This window comes from Myotis brandtii, unplaced genomic scaffold, assembly GCF_000412655.1.
Source record: "Myotis brandtii unplaced genomic scaffold, ASM41265v1 scaffold208, whole genome shotgun sequence".
NCBI lineage: Eukaryota > Metazoa > Chordata > Mammalia > Chiroptera > Vespertilionidae > Myotis > Myotis brandtii.
Genome location: NW_005357764.1, coordinates 5,744,031 through 5,766,014, shown reverse-complemented (window position 1 = coordinate 5,766,014; position 21,984 = coordinate 5,744,031). Strand labels below are relative to the sequence as shown.

Sequence of the window (21,984 nt, the reverse complement as noted above, 5' to 3'; positions counted from 1 at the left end):
GGCGAGCGGCGGTCCTTCGGCTGGGACCCGTGCCCTTGGCCCCGTGCTCACGCCCCCCTCCCTCCAGCTTTGCGGGGAAACTTGCGTCTCCTCGCTGCAGCTCAAGGGCCCGCGAAACTCGCCTGGCCCTCACTTCCCCGAGCTCCCAGCGTCTGGGGCTGAGCGGTGGGCTCGGCGCGGGAGGCTGGGGAGGAGGGACCCGGGACTGAAGCCGGCCCAGGGCAGCCTGCAGCTCTCGTTCTGCGGGGCTGGTCGCAGTTCCGAGCGTGCAGCCGTGTTCCCAGCTGGGGAGTCACTAGGGAGCATTTTGTTTGGGGGGCGCCCAGGCAGGGAGCCTGGTCCGAAGAGACCTCGCACTGTGGGTGATCTCCGCCTCTCTCTGCGCTAGCGAAGGAAACCCGTTCCAAGTTTCGGGGGACTAGGCTACGCCAGGCAGAACGCTCCGCTTTGGGTGCGTGTAGCCTGGAGTTGGGGTGAGAGCCGAGCGAGCCTTCGCGACTCCCTTCAGCTGACACAGGGGCGCCCGGGGCGCATTACCCCGAGGCCTGCCACCTGAGGACTTCTGGACCTTCCGCTCCAGAAAGGGCAGAAACCCGCTGGCAGTAGTGGGGTTTCTCTCAATGCCCGGCACGTGGCAAGCACCCGTGCAGCGTGTCCGCCCGCTGGAAGTGCCTGGGGGCCGGCGGAGTGGAGCCCTACTAGGCGTGTATCATCCATCCATCGCCCAGAGAGTTGGTCCCCGTGAGCTGTCCAGCCTAGCTGGCTCCTGATAACTGTCCCCGACATTGATGAATAGCGCTTCCACAGCCTCTCCTCCTCTCCCCTCTAGGTGTCGCTTCCGCCGAGGTTTCTGGCAAGGGAAAAGCAGTGCCAGTAGCTTTGGTCTGAAACCTTGGTAAATTTGTTGCAATGCTGTGTGTGCACCAGGAACCGTACTAGATGGGCCCCCGAGATACAAGCATCCATCGACATTTTGTGAGTCAAAGATAAATAGAATTTCAAGAGGAGGTGGCACGGCAACTACTGATGAGTGCCCCAGAAATGGGCCTGTATTACCATCTGTGAGGGGAAAAGGGGGATGGGGAAGAAATTCTGACTTTTCTCAAGAGTCCCTATTTTTCTACTATCAGGCTTGAGGGAAAGCCAAAGCTGACTTTTAACAGTGTCCTCTTAATCCTGGGGTGGCCTGGGACCAGCTCCGGGCCTGGGCAGTGGTCAGGTGGAGGGCTCACCTAGGAAGCCAGTGGTCAAGGGAATGTGTGGTGTGGCTTCTATGACGCTAGAGCCGCAGCAAGCCTCATGCAGTAGCTCAAACGGAAGACTTGAGCTGATGCCCACAGGGCCCATGATGTCTGCTTCTCGTCTGAGTTTTGTAAGCAGACACTGCAGCATCTCTAGACCATTTTTGTTTAGACACACTCGGCTGAATGTTCGTTTTCTTCCCATCCCAGGGGAAAAGACAGCCCCCCTCCCCGAAGATAGACCAAAATAGTCATTGATGTGATCTATTAAAACTGCCCCTTAAAATGTTGTCCCAGTGGCTTCTGCTCTCTTGGAATTTTATGTCCACCCCCAGTTTTTGTTAATCCCAGGCAGGCTGTTATTGCCTCACAGAAGGGCCAGCTTGTTCTGGGCATTCGGAGAACTTCTGTCCCTCTGGTTGTGCCCTGGAGGTGGGTGAGGGAGGGGTAGGTTGGATTTTTCTACCTTGATAAATCAGTCACTCAGGATTCTTTTCTGTCTACTAAACGCTGCAGGATTTTTTTTTTTAAGAGACCTTCATGTTGTGATCTTTTGTTGGACTTAACACGATATTCCAAAAACTGGAGTTGAATAGTCAAGATTTCCTAAAAATCTCCCTTAATTCCTACTTTGTTCTTTTGGGTATTTCTTTCCAGACTCAGCCTCCTTATGTGTGGTCAACTGTGTGCTTGCTCACTTAATGAAATTAGGTAGTTGTTTCAAGAGCACACCTTTCCTTACATTTTCTCTCTCAATGCATAACACAAGGCATGGAATGTCAAATAAAACAGAATTACAGTTGAGAGAAGGTGGTACTTTAAGAGGTATAATCTGAATGTTGGAAGGGTGAGGGTTACTGGAAGTTTTCTTTGTGTATGTTAAGCTTAATAGTAAATAGGAATGCTATAGATTAGTCTATACATTGTGCACAGACTAATTTAGGCATCTAATTTATTAATTGTTGGAACAAATCAACCAAAGATACAGAGCAGGAATTAAAAGAAAGTGCAATATAACTTAATTATGGTTTGTTGCATGGTTAGCCTGATATATTTCCATACTTAATTTCCTGGGTTGGTATTTTAGGGACTATCTTAGGAAGTTTGACCCCTTTCTTTTTTCCTAAAACACTCACCAATAAAAACTAAGGTCCTAAATCTTCCAAAAGAAATTAAAATATAGCCTCCTGGTTTTAGGTTGGGGTTTATATGGATTTTATTTCCTTTTTACACTGGGCGGGCATACAGAAGAGGACTACAGGGATTTTCAGTGGTCCCCAGTGGGTGTCTGTTTGTGGATTGCCAACATCCCAGGTGTAAAATGCAATGCACCTCAAGTAACTGGCTAGAACATACAGTTTTTCTGTTAGACAGGTTGGCAATGCAGGCGCCTCAGAGTCACAGACCTTACCAGCGCTCTTCAAGGTTGGGTGGTATCGTTTGGTTCTGCCAAATTGTCGTCACAATTTCTGGTCCTGTCCGTTAGAAAGAGAAGCCATTTCCATGTGGCTAATCCATAATGTCTGCTTTGGTAATGTTACCATATTCGGGGAGAGAGCCAGAGAGATAGAGAGAGAGAGGGCGGGCTCATCAACAGTCTCCCAAAAAGCTTTGATGGCCAGAATGTCCCCTTTTCTCAATCAGGGCTCTTCCCACAGGATAAAAGAAGTTTGTATTAAACCTGCCAGTTTAACGTTGGTGCTTCTCTCTGACCTCTGACCCTGTTCCATAAAGACAGCTTACATCCTGGCCTGTGTTCTCTGGTGGGGCAGATTTGGAATTGACATCCTCATACCAATTTCTCCCTACTGTGTTATATTTTTCGACTGCCTGCACAAAGCCAGTCAAAATTTAGTATGTTACATCATACAACTTTGTGGTGCCCCATAATTTTAAATACAAATAAACAAAAGAACCAGTGTAAGATTATATTATAAAGTCAGAAAATCTCATGGTTGTTGCAAGGATCAGGCGGATGCCCTAGTGGTAGATGCACTAAAAATAGCAAAATCAGTCAATCTAAGCAGAAGGCAAACATATTCCGTCCGTGAGTTTGCGACAAGGTAAGAAACAAAACGGTCACCTAGACCTGGGTTTAGTCTCGGTCTGGTGTGGCGTCACACGCGGCGAATTCCTTAACTCCCTGGGCTCTGGTGTTCTGTCTGTGCAGCAGACTGGCTGGCGCCTGGTTCCCCTGAGTGTGGGGAAAGTGGGGCCCAGGAGGGAAACCTCGGAGGATGCAATGAATGACTTCTCTTGGAAATGTGACGTCTTAAATATCAAGGGGTTGTGTTTTATGAGTTGTTTGAAAAGGTGGTCCCAGCTCTTTCATGAGGACGATCTTGGGTAGATTTTTAACGATCTTAGCACTCTAGCATGGACTGAATGACGTTTATAAACCTGAACTGATCTCTAGGAGCTCTAGGTTGGACAAAGAGGGTTTGCGACCTTATGGATGGTACCTTCCCATGTCTATGACCGGGAGATTCTTGTACTCCCTTCTGTCTGAAGGCCAGTAGGGCTATTTGCATTTGAGGAGTAATGTGTCGACAGGTCACCCCCCTCCCCCAAGAGTGACTGTCTTCGCCATGCTGCTGTGCCCATGAACTGAGGGGCATCCTTGTTGCCTGGCAGTCTGTGCATCACCATGTGGTTTCTTCTTGGTCGGTAAAGACAGCAGCAGTGGAAGCTGAGAGCCTTCCGAGTTGTCCCTCCCAGGGGTGGGTGCAGGAGGGGAGCAGCATGGCTTTCCCTTGCCCTGCTCCTTTGGTCTTGGTTGGATCCCTAAAAGCTGGAGAAGTGCAGCTCTTGGCAGCCTTTCCAGGAAAGGGAGGCTTGGGGCTCAAGGTCTCCTTTCGTGCTGTCCATGGATTTCTGAATCATGTTAAAAACAGCAGTTTGTCAAAATAAAATATTGCTAAGTATTGAGTGGCAGCAGAGGATGGGGGTTAAGAGCATAGATATCGAGTCCAGCTAACTGGCTCGAAGTCCCATCTCTACCACTTATTTGCCACATGGCCATAGCAGGGGACTTACCTTTCTGTGACCTGTCTCCCGTCATCTGCCTAGGTGATACTTATTGCCCTCCTCACAGGGTAGAAATGAGGGCTATGCATGTAAAGCATTCAGGACAGTGCCTGACATATAGGAATCCTATATAATAAAAACCTAATATGCTAAGTGTCTGGTCGTCCAGTGGGCTGTGCAACCAATCAAAGCATATATGCTAATGATATGCTCAACCGCTCGCTCTGATGTGCACTGACCACCGGGGGGCAGATGCTCCAATCAGTAGGTTAGTTTGCTGCTGGGATCCGGCCAATCCGACATACCCTGGAGCCCTCTCACGGTCCCTCCCCAGCTGACCAACTTCTTGTGTCCCTCCCTGGCCTTAATTGTGCACCAGTCAGGTCCCTCAGCCCGGCCTGCACCCTCTCACAATCTGGGACCCCTCGGGCAATGTCAGAGAGCTGGTTTCCCCCTGATGGCAGAATGACCAGTTGCTATGACGTGCACTGACCACCAGGGGGCAGACAACATAGGAGCTGCCCCCTCGTGGTCAGTGTGCTCCCACAGTGGGAGCGCCACTCAGCCAGAAGCCAGGCTCACAGCTGATGAGTTCAGCAGTGGTGGTGGGACCCTCTCCCACCTCCGCGGCAGCACTAAGGATGTCTGACTGATGGCTTAGGCCTTAGCCATCAGTCAGACATCCCCTGAGGGCTCCCAGACTGTGAGAGGGCGCAGGCTGGGCTGAGGGACCCCCCCTCGAGTGCATGAATTTTGTGCACTGGGCCTCTAGTTGCTATATAAGTGTTAACCAAATAGTCTCTACTTGGTTATTAGACAGATCATCAAAATTGATTTAGACCCAATATTAATTCTTTTTTTATGAACTGAACTGTCATAAAGCTTGAGTTGTAAATTTTTAGGCTGTTGCTGCTGTAGATGTAATGAATTGTCACTCACCCAGAGACTAGAATGACACATCTACCATGCAAATGAAGGTTGATCTAGTGGTGGCCAAGCTGAGCTCAGCTTTACAAAGAAGCTGCCTAGGAATATTTCAGGAGTTGGCCTGGCTCCTGTGTTCTCCTGTATTCAAATACAATCTCCCAGGACCTCAACACAAACCAGATGAATCCAGGGACAAGTCCAGGTGTGACAGGGCTGAGCTCCAGCTTCCCAAAACACAGAACAGCTGGCTTAAAGCCAGAGGTCAGGCTGCATACTCCTAAGGGAAGTGGTTTGCAGCTTGCCAAAATAGCAATTGAAATGAGTGGGTTTTATTTTGATGCCACCCATTAATAATAAAACATCAAGCATAACTGGTCTTGGATTACCAGGCAAATTGAAAACTAAGTTTTGTGGCTTGAATATTTCCTATCTCCTGGAACTGACAGCTGGACGTTAACTAGAATAAGTCTTGATGGTCTTGCTTTTTTAGTTTATTTGGGCTGGAAGGCATGAGCAGGGAGAAAAGACCTTCCCTGTGTGTGCTCAGCCCAGCAGCACTGTTGCTGAGAGTGGATAAGTAGGGAAGAATTAATAAAGGAGAGTGGGAAGCAATGTCTTTCTAGTTCTAGCTTGAGTTACTGTTGCTGGTTTTAAAAAATTTCCCAAAATCCAGCCACTGATTTCGGCAGTGTCTGGAACGTGGCTCAGTGTTCAGAAGAGAATAATTTATGGAGAGTAGAGAGTCGCCCTGTTTATTTTTAGAAAAACTGCCTGCAGTTTGGGAAAGACATTTCTATTCTCTTTCTCCCCTGCAAGAAAGATGTTCCCTCCTCCCCAGCGCTGGAGGAACCCCCAGGCCCCAGCTAGAGTGCCGGATGGGGGGTGCTGAGTGGGTGGCTGCTGGGAATGCTCCCGTCCTCTCCCAGGTGGCAGCCGAAGCCATACCTTTCCACTTAACTCTGCCTTCTTCAGAGTGCAGAGCAGGGGCCGAAGGGGGCGCGACTGTGACCTTCACGCTCTACTTACCTGACACCTGGACTATTGCCCTAGTAGCTCCAGCTTTGCTAACAGATGTGGAAGATGAGCAGCTGGAGGAACAGATGTAGGAGTGGGAGCCTATGGACTCTTTTTAATTCAAGAAGACACCTTCTCTTACAAGGCAGTCATAACGTATAACCTTGCCTTTCCATGGAACCGTGCTGCCTGCCCACACTTTTTAGTCTGCTTCTCCTTCCTGGGGCATTTCTGTCTCAAGCTGGGGACATACAGCCAATCTGGAGAGGCAGCTCTATTTGGGTGTGGAAAGCGGCCAAAGGAAACCTGGAATGCGGCAGGAGTGGGTGTGTGTGGCGGCCCCGGCATGAGCACTAGTGACCACGTGGCACCTCTAACGCCCCTTGTTTAGGGTCGGAGTCCTCCAAAGCTTTTGCCTTTGGGGGTGAACAGGGGTGGACTCCTCCAACGGGCTGTAATGTCCCTCAGGCAGCTAATCCTTTTTGACTGGGGCGCCTTCTCTGGACCAGCCCTAAGCCAGGCCCCATGGGCTGCTGGCCTCCAAGGAGCTCTGTGTCTTTTCATCTCCCAGCCATGATCAAGATGCAGTGTGGACCACATGCAATTAAGCACTAAATTGTGTGGTGCTCACAGAAATCAATAACCCCCAAAGCGCCTTGAGTAAGAGTTGTAAACACTGCACCACGCGTTCTATCTTGCTCTGTTTCCTAGAGATACTGAGATGGAGGTCGGACTATGTTCATAGGAGAAACCCTTTAAAAAAAAGTACAGCTCCTGTGCAAGTGGACTAGTCTGTGTCCTTGTCCCCTTTAGTACAATGCCCAGCACATGGCAGGGAGTGGAATATTTATTGTAGCTGATCCTGAGTTTTTTTCATCCAGGTAATTCTGTGATTACTTTGAATTGCCCATGTCTTGTCTTCTGGGACTTTACACCATTTACCACGGGAGCCTCAGGAAATACCTTAAAAGTGATTGAAATCCCATTATCCATGAGATGCTTGGATTCTGCTGCAAAAATGATTGGTCTTGAAAATATCGGGCCTTATAATTCCATTTGGAAGCTTGTAAACTGAGATATCAGCTGCAAACCGGCTGCCACGGGCTTCACATGGTTCCTCGTCAGCATTTATAGAGCACTAGTTGCTTTCTGAGGACACCGAGGCATAGATGCATGGTGACCTCACAGAGGGACCCAGCTTTGCCACCCTGGTTTGTTCTTATAGACATAGTGGTAGGTGGCCTTTCAAGTGGGCTTCCACAGAGCCGCTAGCATTTACAGAGCTCCTACTATGTGCCTGACACTGACTCCTTCAATCCTCACAGCAACCCTATGAGGTATGTATTATTGACTCCATTTTAGAGAGGAGTGAACCAAGGCTCAGAAGTCATATAACTTCTCCATAGTGGAACGGAAAAGTTGTTGCTAGGATTTAACTCAAGTTTATCTGATTCTGGAGTACAAATGCTAACTACCCCTGACTTGCTTGCACTTTGTAACATTTAATTCTAAGCCCTTGTCATTTTCTCAACAGACTCAACAAAATGAAACCAGGACACGTTTGGCTGCATCTCGCACTGCTTGGGGCCTCCCTGCGGGCTGCGCTGGGATGGACAGAACCAGGAACCAGCAAAGGCCCGAGCGTGGGTGCGGAGGAGTCGCAGGCAGAGGTATTGTCACTTAGCAGCTGACCTGACATTGCAAACTGGTTGCTTTACAGAATCTGGTTTACCCCTTCACTTTTAGTTGATATCAATTAGATTGCAGTGTGAATTTAAATTGGTCCCCTTCTTGGTAGGGGACAGAAGAAGCAACATGTGTTGATACGGACAGGAGGTTTTCTTCATGCTGTAAGTAATGGTCTAAATCCCTCCAACGCTGAAAATGCATTCCAAAACCCAGCTGGAGTTGCAAGGTTTGTCTTCCACAAAGACCTCAAGAGAACCGCCTTTCTGTATATTTAATAAAACCCAGAAAATGCAGACTCATGGGTGGAGCACACCCCTGTGAATTAATGAAGTCTTTTAATTATAAAATATATTTTAAGAGAAATGAACTCCTTTTCGGGTCTATAGATAAAAAGGAGCATGCTGAGAAAGAACTGGCAATTGGAGTCCTATGGGAGGCCGCCTTAATGAACAGATGAGAATGATTAATGGCCTGCTAGGTGTATATAAATGCTTCTAAAGTGCTTCGAAAACTTGTTCTCAAATACCTCCCCAGAGAGTCTGATATACTGCTAATTGCTTAGTGAACTTGGTCTTAAGTAATGAAGAGGATTCATGAACTACACCTCACCCTGCTCAGGTAGCAGGCCTCATGAATTTGGGGCTCATGGGGGACTCGGCTTTTCTGCAGAAAAGGTTTTGTAAGTGCTGAGCTTTAAGAAATGACTTTGAAGACCCCCTGGGTTTTCCCTATGATGCGGTGAATTCTGCGTCTCATCTAAGAGCTGCTCAGGGCACCTGCACTTCCGTTGTCATCCTCCACGCACACCCTTCCCCCACCCCCTGTTTCCCTCTGTGCGCATTTCCTGTCCTGTGGGATGAGAGAAAAATTACCTCAAAAAGTCAACACTGCCAGCGAGCGAATAACGGTGCACAGTGTAGGGTTGGGATAATGCATTTATTTGATCAAATGATATGATTTCTCTTTCATTATTACTTAATTGTCATGCAGTCCCAAACCTACGGGGCCTTAATCTTCAGGGAGCTTTGGAAGTAATTTGCCACACACTTTTCCTGGTGAAGTTAGCGAGGCTTCCTTTTGTGGTGAGCAGATGATTAAATAGAAACACTATCTCTCCCATCTAAATCCATGAAGGACGCAAACTTAATGCTCTTTTGAGAGAGTCTGGAGGCTGACTTGCTGGGGAGCACAGCACACTGGAACGGCTTAATCATTGTTCTCGCATCCGCAGAGAGAAATGATCACCTAAATCCTGCAAATATACTGTGGAATATTTAATAGCAGAGCAAACAGGCAAACACGTAGGTGGCTTACTTAGACTGCTTACTGTTGGGGCTCACTGGCCCACTGCTTCAAATCACTTCTTTCATTTAAAATAGTCCAGTTGATTAAGGTGGAATTTAGATGGAGGTAAATTGAAGACAAGTTCATATCAACTTAGGGTCTCTTTATCTTACCTGGGCAACACCCTAATACTCTGTGTACCAACAAGAAAGAGCAGCTACTGCTCATTCTGAGGAAGGGAGGCTGTTTTGTTTGGGGGTGTGGTTTTGCTCTTCCTCTCCCCCGATGAGGATAGAGTCCAGGAGATGCCATTGTCTGCCAGGTCTAGGGGTTTTTTTTTTCCTAATCCTCACCGGAGGATATGATGCTTTTATTGATTTGAGAGAAAGAGAGATATCAATGTGTGAGAGAGAGACATCAATTAGTTGCCTCCTGTATGTACCGCAACCAGGGATGGAGCCCGCAACCTTTTGGCGCATGGGACGATGGCTCCAGCCAACCAAGCCACCTGGCCGGGGCGCCAGTTCCAGGCATCTTGTTGCTTCCAGAAAAGGAAGTGACGCCTCTACAGACTCTTCCTGCAGATGCAACTGCATCGATCCAACTCTCTTCGCTATAGACTGAGTTTTTGCAAAGGGTTGTCCCTTGTACCCGTAGAGCCTGCTTATAGCGATGATTAAATAAGGTGATGATAATGTGAAGGGCCCAGGACAAAGGACGGCCTCAGTACATGTTTAGACAGAGACAGAACGTTTGTAACTGCTTACTTTGCTGACCTTGGTCACACTTTATGCACACGCCCCTCCCCTCCCCCACCCTTACCGCCAGGTCTTCTTGCTCAGGAGGCTGTCCCTTCTTTCCACATGCCCGAATCATCCCCTCTTCTGAGGCTCAGCTCTGGCGCTCACCTTTTATCCAGAACCTTCTTTGACCACTCTTGGTTACATTCAATCTTTTCCTCTGAACTCCTAATCTTTGCTACATTTTTTCCATAGATGAAGCCTATCTTATTTATCTTTCTCTTCCTCACAGTGTCTGATCATTTTAAGAGCAAAATAGAAACTCAGTGTGCTTCTGAGCCAATCGATATTTTTTCAATATTTTGGTGGTAGTCGTGAAGTCACGGGTGCTTTCCAAATCCCGATTAGACCACCTGGTACTTAGTGTGTGACAGCTCCCTGCACAGCGGGTTCCTTTCCAGTAGAGACATGAATGGTCTCCCCAGCAGCCTGCCAGCCAAGCCAGGCTAGTATCTTATCCACATCCAAGATAGTCCCTGTGTGAGAGGTTCTGGTAGTTTTTTTCTTTGAGTTGTAGCTATTAACATATCCATAACTCACTGCCCAAACCACATAAAACTCCTCTAGCAGTTTCCTCAGACAGTCTTATTTTCTGGAAGAATAAAAACCAACAGAGTTTCTTGAGACTCACAAAATAAATCTCAAAACCGTTTCAGGAACTAAATGGTAAAATGTTTCTGTGTGTGTTTTCTTCCTGAGAGAGTAGTAATTTACAAAACGTTCATTCGCTTAAGATTTTTAAAGTACTTGGAAAACATTAATAAGATTTGATTTGCCTTTAAAGTTGTTACACCAATTACTTGAGTGACCTAAGGGTAAATAAGAATTAAATGACCAATGCATGTGTGTTCCGACATTTTTAAAGCAATTACAGCAAATGTGAATTTTGTTAAATTGTTTCACGAACAAAGACTGCAGTTGACATAGCTTCAAGGAGTTTGCCATTTTACAAACATAGATAAAAAGAAATGTGGCTGGGTGGAGTTGCTCTTTAATAAGGATTGAGTGGCAGAATGGCCTAGAATACTAATGCAATTCTGAATTCAGAAGAAACAATTCTGAGAGATAAAACTTATTGAAATTCTGAAATAGTTATATTTTTCCCTTCCCCTATGCTCTGGCTAATATAGAAACAGGAGTAAAATCAATGTTGGTAGAATTTCATATTTGGGGGGAACCAGGAAAGTGAGAAGTAATGTGGTGGCAGCTCCAGGAACTCGCCCCCTCTTGAGAAGCAGGCATTTACTAGTATAGGAGGGCCCCCCACTTTGGGCCCTGGATGCTGTCCCCCCCCACCCCCCACTCACTGGGCTCTGGGATTGCATGGTGGCCATTACACAGCCTTATGCATCCTCCATGTGTCTTACTGAACTTTTTCAGAATTGCTCTTCCTCCTAGTTTCTAGTCCTGCACTAGACAACTGGACACAGTCATGTTGGCTCCTGTGGGAACTGTTAGCTTTGTCAGCCTCAGTGCTCACAGGCCAGAGATGAGCTTGGAGGTCAGACACCACGTGTATTTGATCTGTGCAAATTCTCATGGGAAGTCTTGGAGGAAGAACTTGTCCGGTGGTGTCAGTAATAAGGATGACTCCCCTGTTTCCTAACCCCAAGGGTCAGCCTGGGAAAGCCCCTCCTCCTTGGCTGACTGGCCCTTTCCCCTTTTTCACAAGACTGCGCTCACGGGCACGCCTGCCTCTGAGGGGATGGCTCCTCATTGCAGAGCCCTTACCTGCTCTGGCTTCTTCTGTGTTGGTTGGGCTTTCAGGAGGACTTGGGCTGCTAAGACTGGGCATTAATTAAAAAAAAAAAGTTTTTCTTAATGCGTCATTGTTCTTACACATGTGACTGTATCTAAGGCAATACTCCCCAGCCCTTTCTGGTTCTGTGCCCCCTCCTCCCCTCTCCTGGCCCTTCCTTTTGATTGGCTGCTGGGGAAGAATAGCTGATTGTCCATGAGCTGTAAGGTCTGCCCAGTGGCACCTCTGCTTACTCTGCTCCTCGTTTTGTGGGCTTGATCCTCTCGGCAGACAGACAGGTCCAGGCTGGGTGCTGGGCGTTTTCTAAGCTTCGCCTGCAGCACAGGCCTGCATGTATCTCTCCTGTGTCCCCCCCGGCATCACCCTTTCTACATACTCACTGTTGCCAACTCCAGCGCTTGACGGGCTTTCAAAGAAAATGATGGGCAAAGTGTCTCAGCAAGAGGCACAGCGGTCCTTTCGCGGGCGTGGAGCTCTGGGATTGCTGCCTGCACCCCTGCATGAGGACCAGGGCTTCTACTGCAGGTGGGGTGTGGGGCAGCCTCTTCCCTGGGCTTGAGCACTCAGCAAGGCTCTCTGCTGTGTCAGAGGGGGTGGGTTTTAGGTTTTCAGGTGACATTGGGAGAGCACGAACCCACATGTGCAGACGTGTGAGTAAATCCATAATTTTCAAGGTGAAAGGAGGTGGCGAATGCTCCAAGTTCATGGGGCTGTTGGGTGAGCTGGTTCCCACCGCAAGTTGGCGTGGGCCGGGCCCTGTGCCAGCACCCCTGGAGCTTCTGTGAGCTTGTGAACAGCCAGGGGGGCCTGTAAGTGCAGATGCTGCTGCAGTAGATCGGGGTTGGGCCTGACATTCTCATTTCTCACGAGCTCCGAGTGATGCCGCTACTCCCAGTCCCAGGGCACACTGGGCAGAAAGTTCTAGAGGCGTCCTCCCCCACGCCCCGTACACACACCCAAGAAGGAGCATCCAGCTGGTGACTAAGCCTGGCCTTTGTCAGCTCCTGCCAGCACGACAGTGCTGACAGCCGTCAGGAAGGAAAGAGCAATGTGCACGCTGCAGTCGTGCCAGGAAATAACATGATGTGGGTCGGGCCTGGGGGCGGAGACAGGTAGGTGAGGGGAAAGGGGAATTTAACTAGCCTGGGTTCGGAGTCATTTTCACCTTTGTCCTTCTGCCTTCAAGCAAGCAGGTGGAGAGAGATACTTAGGTCTCTGATCCCAGCGCTCCTCCTTGGATTGTTCGTAGGTGATTTAAATCCTGAGGGTCAGCCACACCCTAAGCTCTCACCCACCACCACCTCCATGCCACTCATCCTGGGGTCCTGTCCCAGTCTCTGTCCCCCGGGCCCATCCAGGCTGTTTGGGGGAGCACAGCTTCCTGGCTGGTGTTTGGTTTGGGGCTCTTGTTCTTTATCCTTGGACAGAGGAAGTGGCTGTCTTTGTCCTTCGGGTTGGATTTCTCCTCACCCATCTCTCGCGGGGAGCCTTTTGCTCTGTACGGGTCGGCACGCTGCCCTTTTAGTATTTTGAGATTATAGGTGACAGAGTTTTAATTGGCTCTGAGAAGTTCAATGCCCCCGGAAAATGAATATTTATGAGTTCACAGAGAACTATTATTTTCCCCCCTCTTCATTTAGCATTGACTCATCTAACTACTTTATTTATGACTTTGCTGCTGAATAATCTGTGCTCCTTTGGGACACTGCCCACCCTGTGATCAGGACAGCAGGCCCCGCTTTGTAAATGGGGCTCTGATTTCCATTTTGGGGGAGTTGGCAGCATCAGGTCTGCCGGGCCCCCATCATCTGCTTGATTTATTCTCGGTGACTTATGGGCCGCCTCTCTGGCTTCCCGTTTAGAGAGAAGTAAATGCTTTGCTGGTGTCGGACAGATTGTCACGGGCCTCCTGTAAGTGGGCCTCACTCTTCCGTCCCAGGGCCTTTGTCCTTCTGCTTTCACTGCTGTGGCTTCTGCTCTGAGCTCCTGGCCCTGCCTTGTCTCCACCACCTGGGAGGCAGGGGGCACTGGTTCCAGCAACGCTGGGCGTAGGATGAGGTAGGCCTTGTACTGGAGCAGCGGCCCCTGAGGAAGCTGGAATGGGGGCCAGGGCGATGCTGTGGGCAGGATGTGTGTCCCAGTGGCTGAGAAGCTGTCTGTCCATTGAGCCTGACGCCCTCTTGATTGGTGACCACACACATTTGCATTTTGGCTTTAGGCATTCCCTGGAGGCAGGAAGGCCGGGACCAAGAAAAACCCATCTCTTTCTTCATGGGGTCCTGGTTCCAAGAGCTTTTGGGGGATTGGATGGGAAGAGATTAACCAAAGAACATATATGCATATATGCATATATACATAACCCATGGACACAGACAATAGGGGGGGGGGGGGGCAACATAGGGGGAAATGGGGGACATCTGTAATAGGGTCAGTAATTTAAAAAAAAGTAAAACCTGAGCATTCTCACTTAACACTTCATCTTGACGGGGTTGCCCGCCAGCTGACCCTGGAGACAGACAGTTCCTAGCCCCATGCTGTGCTCAGATATTTCAAGGACTATAGTGAAATTCAGAAAACAAAATTAACTTCATTTCAGTTTAATTTAAAAATGTGTTCTGACAGCACTTCGGGGCTTCGTACGGAGTGGCGACCCAGAATCCTGCCACCAGTGGATCACCACAAGGCAGAGACAGGGGCCGAATCCCGGCGGGATTGGGGGGAGGGGCAGCTAGTGGTTTACCTGGCGCTTCTTCCTCTTCTCCAAGGGATGGTGCCGCACACTCATGTTATGAGGAGTCGTCCCTGAGGATCTGGGTTGTGGTGTGATCGATTGGACAGAACGGAGGGCTGGTGGGTGGGGGTGGGAGATGGAGGAGAGCGCTGAGGTATGGCTGTCAGGTCAGCGAGTGAGTGTAACTGCCCAGTGATGGCAGCAGAGCTGGGAGTGGCACGGGGCATGTGTAAATTCTAGTGACCCACCTGTTATAGGGCTGGCTTTCTCTCTGCAGTCAGAATGAAGCCTGTTAGTCCTTTCACCCACTCCCAAACTTGGAAGATGGCCCAGTGGGGGAGAACCAAGCAGAGGCCCTAAGCACTGGAGGAACCGTCTAACTCTAATTGCAGCCGCCAGAACCCTGCTTATTCCGGGATGAGACCACAGGATTGTCGTTGAGGCTCTGCATTCCGGGTCCAGCCTGGCCCAAGTGAGGTCTGTGCACCCGAGCCACTCCCTTCTCTCTCTGGACTCTTCTCTGGGGCCGGAGCCTCTGCAGCCAGCCTGCTTTTCTGACAACACATCTGGCCGCTCGCAGGCTGAGAGGCCTTGGTGCTCCCGACGGCTTGGCTGGCTGGGTGGGCAGCTCCTGGCCTGGGCAGCCTGATGCAGGCAGCTCTGGGCCCCGGGGGGAAATGGCTGCTGTCCACCCGCCTCTGCTAACCAAACCCTGTATGTTCCACGTTCCTGCTTTCTCCTCTAGGACATTCGTTGTTGTTTTAAAACCCCATACTTGGTGTTTCCTGCTGGGGCTGCATCACTCGCCTGATGGGCTGCCTGTCTGCACTGGCTCCTAGGGAACCCCAGTCCTGCCTCTGTCTCAGGGGCCTGGAGTCAGACACCCGCGGCTCTAAGCTCTGTCTTCCCTTGCCAGCTGTGTCCTGAGGGGCCCTTCCTCTCTGTGACCTTCAGGTGAGCGATGAGTAAAATGTAGATGGTAACAGCACCGCTGTCAGAGCTGTCATGAGGCTGAGATTCCTGGCACCGAGCGCCTGCTCAGAATGTGGCAGTCAGAGCTGTAATCTCCGAACCCCACTGTGTACCTCTCCCTCCCCATGGCCTGGCATGTCCTCCTGGGCCGTAGCCCTTGTCACTCCGTGTTTAGCAGGTGGCTCTGGGGGTGGGAGGGCCCTCTCCCTGGTGGAAAGGTAAGTCCCCCGGTGTGAGCTCCCCTAGGCCCCCAGGGTCCAGGAGAGCTTGGTACAAAGTGGGATGTTTAGATATCTGTCAGGTGAGTGAGTGAGTCAGCAATCTCTTATTATTCATTTTGGCATCATGTAGGAATTTGGACAAGGTGACTAGAGTTTCTAGGACTCCTTACAAAAGAAATCCCAGGAGAGAGTCACCTGACTGTCTTTGGTTTCTACTTATAATAGAATCTTGTCACAGTTTCAGATCTTTCCATCATCCTTACTGAATCAGAGGAAGCTAAGAGAGTCCTGTAGGCTGTGTGTGGGGGAGGGAGCAGAGTCCTCCACTCAGTGGCTGTGCCTTCCTAGGTGGTCCCTGGGGCCTGCGTGGCCCCGGCTGTCCCTTCTGTGACGAGGCCGCCACACCTGAACCTCGCCAACAAGGGGACCAGGAAGGAAATGTAAAGTCAGGCAAATGCAGGATGTTCTGTTCGTGCTCAGAATCTTCAGTCAGCAGAAATAGCCTGTGGCTGCCGGGAGGGTGGCCGCCAGCTGTCCCCGTGAAGGGAGGAGGTGACCGAGGGCGCTGGGGACAGAAGTTCTCTTTGGAGATGTCATTCCATAGGTGTAAGGCTTCTGATGGCTTTCCCTGACAGTCATCTTAGGACAATTGGATTAAAAGCGTGTTTAAGCTGTTCTGCCATTTAAAGCCCGCTCTCTGGATAAAGAAAGCAGAACTCTTTTCCTATTTATTTCCCTTTCTGGCCTTGCACTTAAAAGCATGCTCAGAAACTTTCTCTGTCGTACAGACCTCGGGTTTCTGTGCTTCTGCTGATGCCACATTTTGTGCATCCGCTCAGGGAAACAGGCTTTCATGTGGGCACTCTGGGAGACGTCAGATGGGAGAGGCCTGCCAGGCGGTGCTCTAATTGGAGTGCTTCTAAAACTGCCCCGCGGTGCCTCCTCTTCCTCCTCCACTCTCTGCTGTTTGGTTGTTACATATGCGGTTGTTTTCACTTTAGCGTTTGGCTGTGGAGAAGGGGATTTTCTGCCTCATGCTTGGGTGTCCATCCCCTGGCCGCAGAGCTCAGGAGTATGTCCTTATGTCCCACATCAAGGAACTTCTCAGGACACGGTTTACCTACCTAGTATGGGTTTCTGAGCCCTGGGTTGTCTGGGCCAACAGGAATATCTGGTGGACTTAAGTCTTAGTCATCGACAGTATCCATTGAGCACCCAGCTCTGTGCTTGGCCCTGGGCCAAGGGGTTGACGAGAAATAGGATTTATGATTCCATTCTGGGGCTTGAAGACCCATGGGGCATGGGGGAGGGTCGGGGGGATTGGGAGGTAGATGGAGCAATCCGCAGTTGCTGAAGGAATCTGAGTTCGCAGAAGGAATTACACACCTCTGTCGATTGTTACTCTTCTCTAACTGTGTATAGTGATTCAATTAAGTTCTCAGCCTCAGCCTAAAGGAAATTCAGTCTGTTTATTGGCTAATGAAGGAGGAAGCCGCTCGCGCCTGCCTGCAGGGGTCCCATCTGACCCCCCTCCCCCACCACAGCAGGACTCTAGTCTCACAGGCCGGGCTCTTGCTTTAGACACACCTTGGGCTAGGTGTCCCTCCTGTCCACTGGCTGTCCCACTGCGTTTGGTCATTTTCAGGAATGGAAACACTTCTATGGCCATGACTAGAACAAAATTCTCTGTGCTTCATGGAAATGTGTAATAAAATTTAAACTTAACCTCATTCTAAACAACCATTCCTGCGATACAGGAAGAGGTGGTCATGAGCTGCTCCATGCAGGCTGGCGTCTCACCGCGGAACCACGAGCAGGAAAAGGCGCAGGCAGAGCTTTAGGAAATCAGCTGTATGCTGACACATGGTGAGCCACGAATACCGTAGAAAGCATATTTGGCTACAGTGTGGGCCAAACCGTGGGTGGCGTGAGTTTAGAGCAGAGAGGCGCTGGGTGGGAGCTGCGGTTGGGGAGGACCTCTGGGAGGGGAGGGCCTTGGAGAGGGTGAGGGAGATCTGGGTGGGCGCAGTATGTAAGTGTAGGCGTGGGCTGGAATAGGACCATATCTTGTGGGGAGAAAATGGAGAAGAGACTGGTGGGCTGGGTGTCCAGGCTGCTGGCAAAGTGAACCACCTGGGACCCTCTGACGGCCAGGAGCAGACTCGCCTCCCGATGTGCTCATGAGGGTGGGCTCAGGGCATCGAGCATCAGGCAGCTGCCCTCATCTCCTTCTTCCCGTCCTCCATGTCTCTCTCCTCTGGAGCCTGGCTTTTCCACAGAGCTGTACACCCCACCCTGTGGACCTCACCATGTCACATCAGCCCCGAGGCCCTGGCCCTGCCATCACACCAACCTCCTGCTCCGGGGCCCTGGACTGCTCAGAGGAGGTCTAGTCTTTGAGAACTTGACTGAAGAGGCATCTGCCCTGGTCCCATCCATAGGGGACAGGTCTGCATATGTGAGGTGACATGTAGGGGTTCTGAGCAGAGGGTGTGGGTGCAGGCCTGGGAGAGCGGGAGAGCAGCTTCACGTGGGTGGAAGGGGCTGCTGAGAGCGAGGACCAGCCTCCACCCAGAGCAATGTGTGCTGAGATCGTTAGAGAGCTGAGTCAGGGAGGAGGGCCTGCCTATGTGGTCTTGAATCTTTGCTCTTCTTTGCCTGCCCACCTTGCTCTACCTGTCTCACTTGTATCCTCCCACACCAACCCGCTCGTCTGTAGCTGGGCAGCTCGGAAGCCTAGCTTATCCCTCTCTGGGTTTTTCCAGAAGACCTGCTATAAAGTCTGCCTGACCTCTGGGCGCTGACTCACATCTCAAGGTCAGGACCCTGACCGTCCTGGTGCCTGTGCACCTGACACCCGGGCCTGTGCCCGCACCCTGCCCACCAAAACTGAGCCGGCTTTGGGGCTCGGACGTGGCCCTGTGACTCCAGAGTCTCATATCCTGTGGCTGCAGGGAGTTCCTTTGTGCAGCTGCTTTGAGGTTTAGCTGGAGTTGTTCTTGGGGAGAGTAAAGGGGCTACATGGGAGGCGAGTCCTGGCTTTACCAGATGCCTCTTCTTAGAGAGCCTGACGCCCGGTGGAATCAGTGAGCAGCACCGCACTTGTGCTGTTGCGGGATAATTAGGCCAATCATCATGGACGACTGCAGGACGTGCGAGGTGCTCCCCCCCGCCCCCCCCCCAGTCTGGGCTGCTCTCTGCTCCCAGCCAGGTGCAGAGTCTTGTTGCATTAGGAGCGTGGTGTCTGTGTGATGTCTATTTATGCGTAACCAAGAGCTAGGGAGTGGTGGGGACAGAGGGCACCTGCGGGTGGGGGGCAGGGTGGCTTCTGGAGCTCAGGGCTGGGAGTCTGGATGGCATGTCTCATCCTTTCCTTACAGGAGTAAGGAGGGGATTCCTGATAGGAACTGTGGTTTCTGAGATGGGGTTCTTTCTATCGCTGTGAGTGATGATAACATTAATAAGCAGCTACCATTTTGTCCAAGTTTAAGTAGATCCCTTCACTGACTTCTTAAACGAGTCTGTGAGGGACTCAGAGGCAGGTGAGCTGTGGGAGGTCTCCCGTGTATTAAGTGGGGAAGCTGGGTTCACAGGCCTTCTGACCGTCCTGCTTGTGCTCCCAGCCACCTCCCCTACCGGCTCCCTAGTGCCCACACCGTTCTGGTATCTTCTCCCACCCAACAGGAAGGGCCTGCAGGGGAGTCCTTGATCCTAGGAGAATGAATATCTTTTTGGCTATTTCCTTCCAGTTCTCCAAGGGGGTCTGGTGAGAACTCTGTCTTGTGGGTCCCTGAGCATCTGCCCTCACGTAGGGCAGGGCCTGGCCCACTGCTGTGCCATGCACATGGGAAGGTGCCTGGCCTCTGGATGGAGACCTAAGCGTGATGAGGTGTGGTCTCTGTTTCTGCTTCTAAGACCTGCCCTTGGGGCGTTCCTGAGGGTTGATGAGAGTGTCTCCCCTTCAAAGCTAGTCTCTGGAACCCTGGTCTTAGGGAGGAGGCAGGATTCCCAGCATTAGTGAGCAGGGTAGTTACCAACAGATAGAGGTTTTTGAAGAGTCAGGACACCCAGTGGGAAAATGTTGGTGTTTGCTGACTCCCGCCAGCCACAGGAGGAGAACAAGGTGGTCAGTGCTAGTTGTAGCCAGAGGCGAGCCCACATGCTCCTTCCGTGGAGGGGCTCTCCTGCCAGGGGTAGGACAGCCTCAGGCAGACGGGCACAGAGCTTGGCCACGCTGTGGTCGTGGGCAGCGGCTCCTTCAGAGGCACGCCTGCCTCATCCAGGTGGGCAAGGGCACCCCACCCATGGAATGGCCATGGCTGGGGAGTGATCAAAGCTGCCCGTGATCCTGGAAGGAAGGGCAGCTCGGTGGGCAGGGCAGGATACACACAGTGCCCATCAGTCCTGAAGGTGCTGTCTAGGGGGAGGAGAGGTTGTAAGGTATTTGTGCTCAGTGGTCCCCGCACTTGTCCTCTCATTGTCTGAATTATCTGCAGCTTCAAAAAAGTACTGATGCCTGTGTCCCAGCCCCAGAGCTTGCGCCTTCGTTATGCTGAGATGTGGCCTGGGCCCTGTTTGGGTCTTTTCACCACTGGGTTAGCCTAGGGAAGCAACTCTGACAAAACACTCACTTTCCTCACCGATGTCCTTCTGTGGCTCCGCCCTTTAGAGGGTGAGAATATTCAGGCTGTTGGGATGAGGCGTCCATGTGTCTTGTCCCAACACCAGCCCCTCTGGGCGTGGGTGACTAGGGCTGGCCTGGCCCCTGAGCTGGTGGCGTATGCTCCAGCCCCGGAGTGATGCAGTGTGTTCTTTGCACACCCCTTGCTCGTTGTCACAACAATCACAGAGGCACCGCCCTGAATCTCACCTTGCAGCTGAGCAAACTGAAGCTCCTGGCGCTTCCCACCTGAGAAGCCAGGGGAGGACAGGGAAAAGCTGTTGGTTTTACCTGGGCCTCTGGATGGGCCAGCCGCTAGGTGAATAGCAATCCAGCCGTGCCAGCCATCGGGCACCTTCCTTCCTTTTTGACTCTGCTATAAAGGGAAATTGAAAAAGAGCCTTATTGTGCCTTAAAGGCTTTTTAATTATATATAAGTCACTTAATTTAAACTACTTTAAGTTCCATTTTTAATATAAGTTTTATAGTGGTACAAAGAAAGTGCTTTCTAATTAAAGTGTGTTTGGGGATTTATCTCCCGGTACAAAAGCAGATGCCCATGGGAGTCCAGGCCAATTATGTATTCAGACAACAATCGACAACCACCAAGCACTGGCGGGAAGCAGGGTGGTGAAGGTGCATGGGAGGGAGCGGCATCGGTGGCTCCTCCGGTGGGAGCAGGGGGCTGTGAAGATCCAAGGAGGAGGGTGTGGAGGCTCAGCAGACGGAGCTGCCCCTGTGATGCGCACAGCTGGATGCACACAGCTGCTTCCTCCACCGCTTCTCAGCGCTGGTGCTGCTGCTCTGAGGGGGAGCGGGTGATGGAGAGGGGCCTGCTTATTGGACAGAAGGGGTGACTGAGCAGGGAAGGTCTGCTCCAGCGGGGAAGGTCTCCACTCAAACAACAGCCCCTGGGGGGGGCCCTCCCCCCGCCTCCTCCCCCTGCCACTTTATCTAAAATAGAAAACCCTTCCCCTCTGCCATTCTGTCCCCCTCCCTGTTTTATTTCTGACCTTGCAGCTTTGTAACATACGTGTTTTATGAATTTCATTTGCTTGCTTGTATGTTTCTCCACGTGAGATCATAAGCGGTGTGGGGACAGGGGCTGCGGCTGTCTTGGCACTGCTGTATCCCAGGACAGTACATATTTGTTGAATGAATGAATGAATACATGACCAAATGAGTAAACAAAATAGGTCAGGAGACCGATCAGGGTGCCTGGGGGAGAGTCAACGTGGTGAGCATAGGAGGATTAGGCCTGACAAAAATGCATGTGCAAAGCCAAGCCCACGGAGGCTGGAGGTGACCAGAAAGGAAGTGAAGAGCAGGCGGAGGCCCTGCCTCGGAGGCCAGCGGCCCTGGAGGGCAGAGGGGTCACTGACCCAGCTGGAGGATCGGAGGGGAGGGTGCCTGTTTCTGGGCAAGATGGGAGATTCTGGTTGGATTAAAGGGTCTTTACTGCCTCTTTTGGGAGAAGATGGTGTGCCTGTCCTTAGGTGTCTGCCACACCACGTGTTTCAGCCTGGTTGCTATCAGACACTGCCCAGCCCTGGCCTGCAGTCCATTTTCCCGGCTGCCCCCTCTCACCCACCCCTGCACCACCGGGGCTCTGCAAGTTTTTGCATCTTTATGTCAGATCATCTGCTTTTGCGACCCCCC

The 21,984-nt window shown here is 51.0% G+C and overlaps 1 protein-coding gene across 1 annotated transcript in view; it reads left to right on the top strand.

Annotated features, from left to right (window-relative positions):
* The first annotated feature begins 915 nt into the window (after positions 1-915).
* The window catches only part of FSTL4 (follistatin-like 4), a 328,791-nt gene continuing 307,722 nt past the window's right edge, over positions 916-21,984 (top strand). Inside the window, exons 1-2 of the mRNA XM_005865624.2 lie at positions 916-975; positions 7,744-7,879. Coding sequence (XP_005865686.1) covers positions 7,754-7,879 — 126 coding nt within the window. The 5' untranslated portion in view covers positions 916-975; positions 7,744-7,753. The remainder of the gene's footprint in view (positions 976-7,743; positions 7,880-21,984) is intronic.